General features: G+C 48.2%; 2 protein-coding genes across 51 annotated transcripts in view; both read right to left on the reverse strand.

Annotated features, from left to right (window-relative positions):
- LOC310667244 (uncharacterized protein) overlaps positions 1–15,054 on the reverse strand; it is a 559,738-nt gene that overhangs the window by 173,554 nt on the left and 371,130 nt on the right. The gene's annotated exons all lie outside the window — the stretch shown is intronic.
- NCOR2 (nuclear receptor corepressor 2) overlaps positions 1–15,054 on the reverse strand; it is a 348,844-nt gene that overhangs the window by 46,622 nt on the left and 287,168 nt on the right. For all 50 annotated transcript variants that reach the window (XM_083418926.1, XM_083418964.1, XM_083418929.1 and 47 more), the window contains 6 exons: positions 12,796–12,957; positions 11,079–11,215; positions 9,782–9,887; positions 9,462–9,566; positions 8,572–8,675; positions 2,845–2,995 (listed from right to left, as the gene is read on the reverse strand). In XM_083418926.1, coding sequence (XP_083275052.1) covers positions 2,845–2,995; positions 8,572–8,675; positions 9,462–9,566; positions 9,782–9,887; positions 11,079–11,215; positions 12,796–12,957 — 765 coding nt within the window. The remainder of the gene's footprint in view (positions 1–2,844; positions 2,996–8,571; positions 8,676–9,461; positions 9,567–9,781; positions 9,888–11,078; positions 11,216–12,795; positions 12,958–15,054) is intronic.

Here is a 15,054-nt window from a genome sequence, read left to right on the forward strand (position 1 = left end):
TGTGCAAGCCTCCAGATCAAGTCGGGGAATAGCGGGGTGGCGGTGCTCCGCCTCCCCGCTATCCCCCGAGGTTGTGCAAGCCTCCAGATCAAGTCGGGGAATAGCGGGGTGGCGGCGCTGCGCCTCCCCGCTGTCCCCCGAGCTTGTGGGCTGCAGGCTGCTGCCCGCAAGCCTTGGTAGCCCGCGGGACCTCCCGCCGGGTTTGCAAGACTTGCGGATAGCTTCCTGAAGCCTGGAGAGCAAGAGGGGTCGGTGCGCACCGACCCCTCTCGCTCTTCAGGCTTCAGCGAAAGCCTGCATTCGCCCCATAGGACGCACGCAGATTTCCCCTTCATTTTTGGAGGGGAAAAAGTGCGTCCTATAGGGCGGAAAATACGGTACATTCATTGCTCTGCCCACTTTTGCCTCTGGCCCCAGCTGTCAGTGGTATGTGGCCCTCAGAAGGCTGCCCCTAAGGGAATGTGGCCTGTGGGATCAGAAAGGGTCTCCACCCCTGGATTAGTAGCTTTAAGTACACACACAAACAATGGTGCCACCCTGCAGGAAATGACGCACAGACTTTGCTAGGAATCCCAAAGTACAGCTGGGGTGACACTGGCCAGATTGACACTCACAACTCACATGCATGAAGTCCACAGCAGAAAAGCTAAGGACCAGGTGCACAGCCTGGGAGTCACTTTGGACTCACAACTGTCCATGGAGGCGCAGGTCAATTCTGTGTCCAGGGCAGCTGTTTATCAGCTCCATCTGGTACGCAGGCGGAGACCCTACCTGCCTGCGGACTGTCTCTGTTGGAAGCCGTCCAGAGTGGCTAGGGAAACCCAGCCAGATGGGTGGGGTATAAATAAAAAATTATTATAATATTATTATTAGGACCCTTGACAATCCTCTTCTCTAGGTGAGGATACGAGCCCAGAGAGAAGGTCTAAAAGCCGACCCTTCTCCTTTGGCAGCCAACATGGCAGTGCTGTTCACATGGCCTGGCTTTAGCTCTGTCGCAAAGACAAGTGGAGGCAGATGGAAAAAATGTTACTGGGAAAGGAAGCCATCCAGTCGGAGTGATGTGTAACTTACAGGCATGGTGCAGCTGCTGATTTGTGAGAGAGATGCAGAAGAGCATATGGGGCAACACAGATTAGGATCTGGCTCTTACCTCTCAACTGTGCTCAGCACAAAAAGCGATGCAGTCCATTAAAACAGATATTCATGAAATCACAGTTGCATCTTGCCATGCTGCCAGGGCAGGCAAGGCATTTGACATCACACACCATTGCCAATCTGCATATTCTGCAGTCTTAGCACTTGCACTGTTGGGCCCAAAATATGGCCTGCAAGGTTTATCCCATTCATCGAGTATCCTGCCAACTGGGGCAAATCAAGAAGCAGCCCACTCTCTCAGCCTAACCTGCCAAATATTGGTTCACTGCCCTGGCTTCACTCTGACCAGAAGTATACTTGCCTCTGGCTCTTGTAAATGACTTCCATGACCTTACAAGGCCTGTCAGCAGGTTTATAGGGAAGCAGGCAATCCTGCTATGCCTGGTTACCACAGGACCGTTCTCTCTACCTTTTGCAGCTTAATGGAAGCACGAGAAACAAGTGGGCAGGAGAGGTTCCCGTGGCCCACCTGCCCCCATACTGCAGCCTGCTAGGTGAGGTTTGATTACTGTATTTTTCATCCCATAGGACGCTCCGTCCCGTAGGACGCACCTAGTTTTTTGGGGGGGAAATAAAGGGAAAAAAATTTCCCTTTATTTCCCCCCAAAACCAGGTTGGCAGGCTGTTATCCGCAGCGTGGGGAGCCCTGCGGGGAACTCCTGCAGGGCTCCCCATGCTGCGGATGTCTGCCCGGCGTGAGGGGCACTCTGCTTCAGGGCGCCCCTCGCGCCGGGTGGCAGGCTGCTATCCGCAGCCTAGACAGCCCTGCGGGAACTCCTGCAGGGTTGCCTAGGCTGCGGATGTCTTCCTGAAGCCTGGAGAGCGAGAGGGGTCGGTGCGCACCGACCCCTCTCGCTCTCCAAGCTTCAGCGAAAGCCTGCATTCGCCCCATAGCATGCACCCAGATTTCCCCTTCATTTTTGGAGGGGAAAAAGTGCATCCTATAGGCGAAAAATACGGTAATTCCCTCTGCTGCTTCTGACCTACTGGGCTCCTTTGTGGTCTGCTTCCAAATACAGTCAAAAAGGAAAGAGGCAGGAAATGCACATGCTCAGATGACTGCTAAGCTTTCTGAAAACAAAGCCATGTAGGCACACTAGGGCCCAAAGGTTTCTTTCCCGTGCTTGGAAGGGGCTTCTCTGTGATGGGTATGTCAATAGGTTCTCCAAAAAATCACATTGTTCTGATTCCGACATAACACTAAACCACAGCGAGAGCCTTATGAGCAGATTGGAAACAATCTCTCCCTGGTTTAAATGAAATACAGTATCATACATGAAATACATATCAACAATGTCTGAACTGGGAAATGTGGTTAGTCCCTAAACCATGGTGTATTGAAAGTTGGGACTGGAAACCATGGTTTGATCTTGGCTTGTTTGAATAAACAATACTTTAAAAAACACCAGAGTTTGTCTTTGCCAGATATACTGACAAACCAAAGTTATAGTTTTAACTGGAAGCAGAAACTTCCAATCTCCTCTTATAGCACTAGTTGAGGGAGAAGGGAGGGTTTGAGCAAGAAACTCAAGCATACCTTAGTTATATCTGAGCTGGGCTGATATTACTTCGAACCCCTTTGCCACTCCTATATAACATATCCTGCCTCATTTTCAAGGGATGCTCCTGGCTCCGTCATTCAAAGCCTTCTCTCACAAGTGGTGCCAGGGAGGAATTTTGACTCACCGTCATAGGTCAGGACATGTCCCTTCTTCCCCTCGTAAATGACGTGTCCCTTGGGCAAGACGTCCTCTCTCACTTTCTCCGCTCTGCTGGGGCTGTCTTCTCCGATTATCCTGGTAATGGTTCCTTTGTACAGCACTTCGGCTGGGGTACCCTTGGAAAGAGACCAAGATCCATATTTAACAGTGTCATAAACAATTAAGGCAGAAGCAGAGTGGGAATGTGAGCGCGCGCGCGCACACACACACACACACACAGATGAACACACTGTTCCAACAGACAAGCTGGACAAAGGGGAGAAAGACAAGCAAACTCCATCCTGCAATGCCACTTGCTGTCACAACCAATAGATATGTACAGCTTCATTATTGATGGGCACAATAACTGTGGCCTGAGTTTTGTCCAGAACAGTGGGGGGGTGGGGGTGGCGAAGATCAAGTGTTTCATCCTAGGTTGCTGGGAAGAGATGAGGTGAGAGGAAGATGGAAACGACAGGCACCACAATTCAAGAAGATGGTGCAAGCCTGAGACCTGGTACGGCAGACTTTCTGTATGTGAAGCTGAAATGGATGCCAACACCCACCCACCCACCCACCTCTCCAGGTTTCTTTGATTTCTTCCTTCTCCTTGCACTGACCCTGAACCTCTGTATTGTAGAAAGGGGCCAGTGGGGATTTATGCCTTTGTGCATTTCAAAAATCAGCTTCCATTAGTCATAGTTGGGACACACCTTTGAGTGTGTGGAAGCAAATGCCTCTTAAAAGAGGAATCTGCTGTGTGCTAAGTCAGGTCACTGGCCTATCTCCTCCAGTTGTTCTCAACCTGGTGCCATCCAGATACTTTGGACTACAAATCTCATCAGCTGCAGCCACCTTCCCAGTCTGGGTGCCTGAGAGCCTTTTGTCTGAGTTGCTGAGAGTAAAATCTGGGCCATGGGGTATGCAAAGAATGTGCTCTACCACTGAGTTCTGGTCCTACCCACCGCCAGCCGCAATTTGCACAGGAGTAGAGGAGTTGCGCTTAGAGGAAGTTCTCTTGAGGCCCACCTTCCCTAGCAATTATTGATTTGGGGAAAGGAATAAAAGGACCACACAGAACCATAGAATTGCAGAGCTGGCCCAAGGGGGGCACAGGTGAAAAAAACATAAATGGGAGGCAACGGCATGAGACTAGGGGGCCACAGTGGGAAGTGAGAAGTGAAGAAAACACAGAAGTAACTGAGAAAAGAAAAGAGAAAACAGAGAAGTGAAGAAAATAGAAAACAGAGTAGAGTGAAGAGAAAAGTGACTGTGCTTCCCAGTGGATGGAGCACCATGTGCACTTTGCAGCAACGTCCTTTCCTCTTCCTTCTCCCTCCCATTTTCGCACTCCATGCTGCCTGCATCTCCTTTGACACGCGCAAGGTGTGTGGGTGCAGCAGGGTTGGGGGGGGCTGTTTCTTTGTGCAAGTATTACTGTGAAAGGAGGGGAGCCGTGGGTATCCCTCACAGCAATATAATCGGGTATAAAGAAGCCTTTTTTCTTGTCACCAAGCACAAGGGTCACATTGATTGAGAAATCAATTTTGATGCAATTGTATTTTGCATACATTCTAAAAATTATAACTAAAACATGTTCTATTTACAAACAAAACATTTCTACTGGTAGGACAGGGGCCCCCAGGAAGGAAACCAGGTCAGAAAGGGGTCACGGTTGGAAAAAGGTTAAGAAACACTGATATAGTCCAGCCCCCTGCAATGCAGGAATCTTTTGCCCAGTGTGGGGCTCAAACCCATGAGATTAAGTCTCATGATCTACCGATGTAGTCTAGAAAAATATTTGTTTGTTTATTTAAAAGCATTTCTATATTGATTAATATCTCTAATGAGTGCATAGTCTAAAATACAAACAGTATATAATTAAAACAGAACCACAACCGAAAACCAGCAATATAAAAACTCATAAAACCATATAGAAGTGAAATTGTAAGACTCAATCATGTAAAAACAGGGTTGAATCTTATGGCTCAAGTTGTCTAAAGATACTTGTGGCTGTTGCAGAAGGAAGGACATTCCACAAAGACGCCCCTTGCTTCCTTATTCACAATCCCAGACACAGATGTGAGATCACACCTTGCCCTCTTCAGGCATCAAATCTAGGTAAGTGAAGAGTACCAGAATGCAATCTTACGTGTAAGTGCCATTTGTTGGGGGGGTGGGGGGGCAGCAGCTAGGCCGCATATTTTAATCCTACCCCTCCTTGATTCAGGAAGACATATCAGGTGAGCAGATTGCTGAGCAACCGGGATGATTGCTTGGAGAACATGTTTGTCTTTATAAGGAACTGATGGCTCCAGGGGGCAAGGCTAAAGGAATGGAGATTGGACAGAGATGAACGATGTCCAGTCAGGACTCAAGACACAGAACCAAGAAGAAGCGATCAAGGATATTGTGATCCAGCTCTTAACAAATCGCTGAAAGTTGCTCTGAGAGCTTCCCTGTTCAATGTAAATGGAATGAGCTGTTCCTACGCAAGAGGGACAATGGCGCTGTTTTCAGTACCTTGCCTGTTAGCCCAGCTTGACTGAAAACATTTGGTGGCTGCTTTCTACACCTTCAGCTGAACTTCCCCTTTACAGCAGATGTGCTCAGAGGGGATTTGAAAAGAGAGGGGTGGCAGATGGCTGTGGAGAACACAACTCACCTTTAAGCATCTGCATTCTGCACATGCGGCTTATGAATGGGTAATATTGGCTGTTGCAGCCAAGCAACAAGAAACCATGATTAGCCCTGGAGGATGTTGGGTGGGTGGGTGTGCGCACACACAGCACTGTGCACAAGAGGGCACTGCCAATCTAAAGTCCTTCTGTGTAGGAAACAGTGTGCAAATGTACATAAATCACCATGTGTATTAAGTGCCTAACACAAAGCCTTTCATTACATGGACGTGTGATGTATATGTATCGGGAAGTTGGAAGCACAATGGGGGCTTCATTTCACCCAACAAAATATACATGTGCCTGCAAAATAAGCACAGAAAATGTTCAGTGAAGGAATTCTATTGCATTAAGGTGCTGTAGCAAAGCATTAAGTGCTGTAGAAAAGATTAGCAACCACCTCCAACTCCAACTTGGGACACACAGTAATTTGCTACTCCCCCCCCCCCTCCAGCAGCTGAAGTAGCAGGGAGAAAGATAATGGAGGGGGGAGCTACCAAGAGAGGGAGAGAATGACAGAAAGAGACAGAGAGAGGACTGGCAGGCATCCCAAGCTGAGCAGAACTGTTGAAGACTGCCTCAAGGCAGGGAGCCAGCTGAGTGTCCTTAGCCCAAACCAGCATCGTGAATGTCAGGACCTTGCAAGTGACGTCTAAGCATCCTTAAAGGATCAGTTCTGAGCCCCAGATCTACTCCCCCCCCCCCACTCCTGCAAAGGCAGAGTTGTTCTACATGGGACAGAAATCCTCCATCCTTGGTCAGCCCATTGAGTTTGAGGAAGTAAGATATGATCAATAGGATTTAAACCTGAATGCAAATCTTAATGGTTGAGGTGTGACATTGGCAATTTAAGAACCAGTAGGTGTGAATGATTAATGCGGGTGGCGCTGTGGTCTAAACCACAGAGCCTAGGGCTTGCTGGTCAGAAGGTTGGCGGTTCGAATCCCTGCGACGGGGTAAGCTCCCGTTGCTCGGTCCTTGCTCCTGCCAACCTAGCAGTTCGAAAGCACGTCAAAGTGCAAGTAGATAAATAGGTATCGCTCCGGCGGGAAGGTAAACGGCGTTTCCGTTTGCTGCTCTGGTTTCGCCAGAAGCGGCTTAGTCATGCTGGTCACATGACCCGGAAAAACTGTCTGTGGGCAAACGCCGGCTCCCCCGGCCAGTAAAGTGAGATGAGCGCCGCAACTCCAGAGTCATCCATGACGGTCAGGGGTCCTTTACCTTTTAGGTGTGAATGATTAGGGGGTTAAAGCACTTCAACTGCTATAGTTTTGAGCTGATGCGCAGTTTTCAGTATTTTTAAAAACCACAATTAGACTAAAAGGAAGCCAACCTCAACCATTATTACTCGCCTCTGCAGTCTCCTGCAACCACTAAGTGCCCTCCTCTTGTTTTGGGCAGCAGCTTCCAGCCCCGCTAGCAAGCACATCAGAAGAGCCGAGGGGCACCTGGCTGGAGGGGGCGGAGCGAGTGCAGTTCTGGATCTCCCAGTGACAGGCCTTCTAGCGGCAGCTGAGCTCTTATTTATCCTTCCCAGATAAGGAGCCCAAAGTGAGGGCAGAGGAATCCAGAGTGTTTATAAAGCAGCTTTATAGATCTGAACACCAGCCAGCGAAAAATCTCTAAGGGAAACGGGTTCTCTCTGCTCGGTTTCCAGATAAAGCAATAACTCAGCAGCCCAAAGTGATCACCCACTTGGCAGGGATTCTGCTGCTGGAGATGACGGAGGGGAGTAGGAACTCTCTGGTGTGTGTGTGTGTCCGAGGGACAACGCCTGGAAGAAGACCCAACCCATTTGGCAGCCCACTCTGTTTCCCTTGCCTACTAAATGATACACTGATTTGAGGATGGGGGTTTTAGGAGCCGCCAAGCCTTTACCCACATTAGCGGCAGACCAAAGCCAGAGAGCCGTAAAAGAATGGCTCGTTGCCCGCCTTGTTCCTTTTGCATTTCCTCACAGAGCCTAGTCTACTGCTCATGCTAACAAGGGAGGGGCGGACCCGGGAGTAGGTGGGGGCCTGTTAGACGCATTGTTCTCTTTCGGTGCCAATTCAGAATTGCAGAATTTCAATAAATCAGAGAGGGAGGGCAGAGCCTGGTACAAGTAACTGGTTGTCATTTGTGCTGCTCAAGTTGTACCTCTTCAGAACACAAATGAAACTTTATAAGGAATAATAAAAAGACGACCCAGGTCCACTTCAGTAAGGCACTGTGAGGTTTATAATTGCAGCATGGGAAAAAATATATTTACACATGCACTTCCAAGGAATAACAATTCCTAGAATATCAATATTGCTAGTAAAAATTATGTAATAAAAACTGTAATAAATTATTTTATCAACTTGTAAACTGCCTTGGGTGTTTCAGATGGAGAAAGGTGGGAGAGATTTATTTATTTTAGTCATTTACATGCCACCCAACAAAAGAAGTTCACGGGGCAGTTTATAACAAGACTGTAGTTTGTCCTACTTAGGACACAACCTGCTAACATTCCTTTTCATGAAGACGCTCCAAAGAATGGAACTTCATCCTATGCCTAATCCAAGCATCTGGTTTGGGCCACAAATAGATGCATTTACCCTCCGATGGCACGAGAGAAGCAGAGTTTCCAGCCAAGAAAGCATTGCTCCTAAGCTTATGAGGCAAGAGGGCACCAAGTTAAATGCTGCAGTTAGAACAATTGTGGGATGCCCCTCTTGACCGATCCACCTCCCTGCCTTGGTGGTAAAGCACTTTGTTCTATCAGGCTTCTCAAACCTTTTCACATTGCGTTGGACTAGATGACCCTGAGGGTCACTTCCAACTCCAGAATTCTACTGTTTTCCATCTGTCAGCAAACTCCCATGTGTTGTTCAGCCTTGACCTAGGGCCCTTGGGCTCCACAGCCTCTTTGCACAAATTGAGAAATGCACTCAAGTACACAGGTCCCCCTGGTGGAGAGGGGAGGTGGACAAGCGCTTTCTCAGGGAAGCTTGCCTCCTGAGGAAGTTCCAACCCAATTTTCACTGACCCCTGGAAGCAGAGAAGAGACCTACATGTGTGATGGATCCTCGATACGTGATGGGAGACTCCGATGGCGGCCGTGGGCTTGGGGTGCCTTTCGTGATGCTGCCTCCCGACAACGAGCCCAGGGATGTTCCTGCAGGATACAACCATGTCAAAAATGCCGCCAGCCTGGAGGAAGCCCAGGCACTGCAAATGAAGGCACTGGCGGATAGGGTGGTGCTTTTAGACAGGGGTGGGGAAACTTTTTTCAGTTTTTTCTAAGGGCTGCATCAGTACCAGGGCAAGCTCCTGAGGGCCACATGCCAGCAGTGGGCGTGGCCAGAAGTAAAAAGGGGCAGGGCAATGGGTGTAAATTTCTGGTTTCTACTCAACTTAGCTATGGACGTTTCCCTCTTTGAACTCTTCTGTGGCACGCAGGCAAGGCCACTGTTGGTCCAGTAAGCCAGACAGAAACAGCGTTCGCCCGGCTGTATAAGCCATGCAAACAGCTCCTTGGAGCAGCAAGGTTTTCAGGGACACTGAAGAGACATTGGGAAGGACTGCAGCTCAGTGGGGAAGTATCTATCTGCTTTGCATGCAGAAGGTCCCCAGTTCGCCCCCAGCATCTCCAGGCAGGCAGGGCAAGGCTCTGGCCTGAAATGCTGGAGAGCTGCTGGTTTTATTCTGTATTTTTATGTTGTGAACCACTCTGGGATCTTTGGATGAAAGCTGGTATACAAATAATAGCAATAATAATGATGATGATGATCTGATTCAGCATAAGGCGGCCTCCTATGTTTCCAAGAATCCTGTGCAACGCCATCAAAAATGCTGGGATGCATCTCTCGAGACTGTACATGGCAGCTTCAGAGAGGGACGCTGCAAGTGACCCCCCACCCAGGGATTAAGAACCTCAGACGGCACAGTGCCACTGCCTCACCCCGAAGGACGGAGTTCTCCTGCGACGTCTGCACGACTAAGCTTTCTGGTTGGCCAGCCTGGCTCCGTGGAGAGAGCTGCTCCTGCTTCACTCCGGGGAAAGGCACTAGAAAACATTAACATATCATGCAGCCATGTTACAGTGCCAGAGCAGGAGTGGACTGGGGGTGGGGGCAGCTGTCAGGCTGCTTCCTGCCGTAATTTCTCAATATTCATTAACTGTGAAGTCTCTTTTCCAGCTGCCAGCTGTGGCTCTGGTGCCGACATCTGCATGCCCCACCCCTGCAGTCCAACAGAATGGGGAATGTTATGGCGTCTTACCCAGCTTCTTGGGGTCCACAGTCAGAGGAAGGCCCATGCCGATGGAGCCAATGGGGACTTTTGCATGCTCAGAGCTGAATGGAGTGTGGAGCTGGATAGGCACCCCCTGAAAGGCACATCAAAGGGTGTTGTTATAGGGGAACAAGAGCGACAGGTGCAAGTACCAAAGTAGCTCTGCTGTCACACCTTCTGAAATAAGTCATTACTGCTGCAGTTTGATATTTCATTCATGGAAAGAGGGTGCTAGGTTCTGCATAGAGGCAATGGAGGACTGATGGGACAAGGATGGAGGGCAAGGATAAAGCTGGATAAAGCCAACCACATGAAACAGTCCAGGCAGCCTTTCGTTTATACTACTGTTTGCACAAGCATTTTCCCACAGTCACCTGAAAACTGATTATGGGTTTTGGTGGACCATTTAGGGCTTATTCACACTTACCTTTCCTCCACTCTTTGCAGGCACTGTCCACAATACAAAGCTACAGGTCAATGAGCCTTTTTTTGCTTGGAGTTTTCCCCATTAAAACTTGCTCTTTAAAGCTCATTTGGAGCAAACAACCATGGAAAACCCAAATTGATGTTTGTAACAATTCAGCTTTAAAGAATGGATTTTTGTGGGGAACCCTTGGTGCAAAAAACCCAAAACAGAATAAAAACGCTTGGACATGGAGCATTAAAAGCACAGACCTCTGCCTGGGAAAAGCGGGAAATATTATTGTATTCTGCAGGATTCAAACTGCAGTACAATAAAATGCAATCTAAACAATAAAAGAAGTAGAAAACACACAATTAAAGATCAATGAGAATGTTTAATGCAATGAATGCGCTGCTTCTTGTTTTCAGTCACAAATTGACAGACACACTGCAGACCTTCTAAAGGAACCTCATGGACAACTGTTGGTCTGGGAAGCACAATGTGGGGGGGAACCTCCCCTGCCCCCGCTTATACTTTTAATCCATATTCCTAAATGCAACCAAGGATGTAAATACATGGCAACAATGTCTGTCCAGATTCGTGCTAGCCTCCCTTGGTCTCTCCCTCCTCCCCATCCCTGCTGCTTTCCTCACTGTCTGTTTCAGACTGGAAGCTGCTTGGGGGCAGGGACCAGTCTAATTTTTGCCTATGCAGTTCTGCAAAGTGCTGTACGTACACAGATGACACTTAGTCTCTTACAACACTACCCCTCCCCTGCTGATACTCTTTGTCTGGGAGAATCTACAAAGATCAGAGCTGCCATGAAAGGACCTGCCTAGCAAAAGGAATGTCTTCCACACGCCCTGACACCTGAGCCTTTACCTGGGAAATGGAGCCAAGGGGCCTTTCAAGAACAGAAGGATGCTTGGTAGAGATGAGAGGGGGAGGGTTGGAGATGGCGGACAGTCTCTGGAAGCCCGGCCGAGAACCTTCATGCATGTTTAAGGAGATTGAGTGACCTGCATACAAAAATAAATAAATAAATAAATAAGCAAGGAAAAAAGCAAGAGGCATTTATAATTTCGAATTTTATTTTTAAAGAAAGACTGCTTCACTTGTTGTCTCAAGCTTCCAGTTGTGAGGAGGGGGAGGTGTCTGTATGTGTGATAAGACTAGCTCAGCTGGTTAGAGTGTGGTGCTGATAACGCCAAGGTTGCAGGTTTGATCCCCATATGGGGCAACTGCAGTGAGAGTCATTGTAGACAATACTGTACTAGACAGATTAATGGTCTGACCTGGTACAAGGCAGCTTCCCAAGTTCCTAGTGCTGCCGCCATGGAGCCTCGTGCCTACGAGCAGAGTTTCCAAGAATGGTGGGACAGAATGTCTCTCATGGAAAGCTCATAAGCAACAGATTATGAAAACTGCTTTCCAAGGGGGCTCATGGTGGCATCAGGTTGTTCACACCAGCAAAGCAAGCCCACTTCAGAGTGCAAGGACTCAAGGACCCTTCTCCCCATATGAACCAACCTGGACCCTGCAATCAGTATCTGAGGCTCTTCTTTGTGTGCCTCCTCTGAAAGAGGGCCGGAGGGTGACAACACGAGAACAAGCTTTTTCTGTGGTGGCTCACCACTTGTAGAATGCTCTCCCCAGGGAGGCTCGCTTGGTACCTTCATTATATACCTTTAGGTGTCAGGCAAAAAACATTCCTCTTCTCCCAGGCCTTTGGCTAACTAAATAATCTATGACTTTTAAACTGCATGTGTGTGTGTGTGCGCGCGTGTGTGAGGGGGTGTTATTATTTTGTTTGTTGTTATGTTATAAATGTTTGTGTTTTTATAAAGTGTCCTGTGATCCTTGGATCACAGCAATAACCCAATACCCTTTTAAATGTTCTGTGAGAGGAGGTTACTGGTTTTTATTCTTGTTTTTATTATGTCTTTTTTATCTTGTGTTTTTATGGTGTGAACTGCCCTGAGATCTATGGATGAAGGGCAGTACATGTCAGGAGCGAGCCAGCAATAAATCACTCAGAGTAAGTGAAGTTAACTCTCTGTTAGAAGAAATCAGGATGTGCTCAGAGCTGTCAGGCCTAATGAACACAGCAATTCTTCTCTGGTAGGTCTTGCCCCTATGAAGCAGTTGTGGAGACTGAAGGTCGCTGCCTTCCCACAGCTGCCTAGGTTTCCTCATCTCCAGGGTTTTCCCAAGCAATCTGAGACTGTGCCTGCATGTCTGCCTTTGCTCCTCCTGCTTCATGCCTCTCCGCTGCAGCAGGAGGGGAAGAAACCCGTGCATCTTCACCAGCCTGACTCCCTCATCCCACTGTCATTTCAGCTTCTGCCTCTGATTCTTGGCTACTCTCTGCCACAGACCCTCCCAGCTCCCTAAGCTTCCCACACCTCTCTCCCGCCCCCCCGCCACAGTCTTCTCCCTCTTCTCCCGGTGACCACTCACTGCCCACTAATCCCCAGGCTCTGAGCCTTCCTTCCTTGGGGGTTCTCTAGCTGCTGCCTCCCACCATTCCTCTGCATCCAGCCAGGAAATATACAAATTTAACAACAACGCAACGCAAACCTGATTGAACCTCTCTCACCTGGAGGATTATACTGAAACACGTGAGGCTCAGTGTGTGGAGAGGTTCGGATCAGATCCCTTGAACCTTGGTAGGGAAGCACCGGAGGCCAGCAGGTTGTGATGGAGGGCTCTCCAACCAGCTTTGGCCCCTCCGGGAGGGAGGTGAAATGCACTGGTTTCTCTGCAAGAGAAAACAAAGGGACAGCCAATCAGCAGTCAGAAAGGAACCCCAAGTAGACAAAACACTGGGTTTGGCTGCAGGACATCCATATGCAAATCCCCATTCAGCCATGATGCTCATTGAGTGACCTTGTGCGGACAATCAGGCTCATACACACACACACACACACACACACACACACACACACACACACTGGTCAAGTGATCGCTGCAAAATCAAGCAACAGCTTCCAGGTGCAGATGGCCCACTGCAAATGTAGCAGCCAAGAGAGAGCCGTTCGTATTGCTATCCTGCATCGCTTGAAACCGAGTGCTTTGCAGTGGGACCTGAGCATATATGCAGCTATCAATCACAATTCAAAGAAATCAAGTTTCACACAAGTACATATAAACTGCGGCTAATTATTCTCTCTCAATCTAACTAATCTTGTAAAACCTTTGTGGGGTGATCTGAAGAGTTTTGAGTTATGAAAAGCTCAGTGGGGGTGGGGAGAATAACAACAATAAGCAACTCTTGTATGCTACAATCCGAAGGACACCTTGCGGAGGAAGAGCAGGGAGGAAAGGGTCTTATCTTATGGTGGCAACCAATCTCTGGTCCACCCTCATCAGAAACTTTATTTATTTATTTGAGTCATTTATACCTTGCCCCTGTTTAAGCCAAAGGGGCTCTCAAAGCAGTTTACAAAAAGACAAACAAACCCAAACTAGTTGCAAAACTAACTTGTTCGGTTCACAGTTCAGTTCAAGTTCATGCACATTTTTTTTTCTCTCTCCCCCCCAGCATTCAGAATGTTAAAAGCTACTGTGCTGAAGTATACAATGTACTTAAGAAGGCTCAGAGTACATCAAAGCACACACACAGAGTGGAAGTTTAATTTATTTTCTCCAACAATTACGATTCTTAGCCTTAAAGGCCCAAAGACGCTAAAGACCAAAAAGCACATTTTAGAGAATGAAGACAAAATGAGAAACTGTTCAAAGTTCTACCTCAAACCAAACTTAATTCACATTCAGTTTGCCTGGCGATTATGGAAACTACTCTAGGGTGCAGCTTGCAAGTTTTTGAACTAATTCAGTGAACTTCATCAAACTGAACCTGTTCCTTCCAAGCACTGGGGGGGGGGGCAGAGGACATGGGCCCCAGCTCTTGGGCTCCAGCTCCCTCCAGCCCTGCCAGCCAGCATAGCCAAGTCAGGGACGCTAGGAGCTGCGAGTCCAGCAACATCTGGAGGTCAGCAGCTTCCTGTTCCCTCTGCAAGGGCTGCTTCATCAGGCCTCTGCCCACCACAGAGGCAAGGACCTCAAGACAGCATGGCTGTCAGGAATGTTCTCCTCCGACATACACAGTACACAACTGTTTAAGAATAAGCCTGATTAAACGTTACCCAAAGCTGATTCTATCTGCTGCTCTGCTTTTAAATCTGTTGCCTTTATTTGTTTTATTCTGGATTTATTTGTCTCTGCTGTTACTGCTAGCCCACCCTGATGGATGTTTGCATTTGAGCAGGGACTATAAACCGTTGAGTCAAAAATAAATAAACAAAGTTGCTTTTTTCCAAGTCAGAACATTGTGCCATCTAGCTCACTCTTAGAATCATAGAATCATAGAATCATAGAGTTGGAAGAGACCACAAGGGCCATCGAGTCCAACCCCCTGCCAAGCAGGAAACACCATCAGAGCACTCCTGACATATGGTTGTCAAGCCTCTGCTTAAAGACCTCCAAAGAAGGAGACTCCACCACACTCCTTGGCAGCAAATTCCACTGTCGAACAGCTCTTACTGTCAGGAAGTTCTTCCTAATGTTTAGGTGGAATCTTCTTTCTTGTAGTTTGGATCCATTGCTCCATGTCCGCTTCTCTGGAGCAGCAGAAAACAACCTTTCTCCCTCCTCTATGTGACATCCTTTTATATATTTGAACATGGCTATCATATCCCCCCTTAACCTCCTCTTCTCCAGGCTAAACATGCCCAGCTCCCTTAGCCGTTCCTCATAAGGCATCGTTTCCAGGCCTTTGACCATTCTGGTTGCCCTCCTCTGGACACGTTCCAGTTTGTCAGTGTCCTTCTTGAACTGTGGTGCCCAGAACTGGACA

The sequence above is a fragment of the Podarcis tiliguerta genome, assembly GCF_965153285.1.
Source record: "Podarcis tiliguerta genome assembly, chromosome: 16".
Lineage (NCBI taxonomy): Eukaryota > Metazoa > Chordata > Lepidosauria > Squamata > Lacertidae > Podarcis > Podarcis tiliguerta.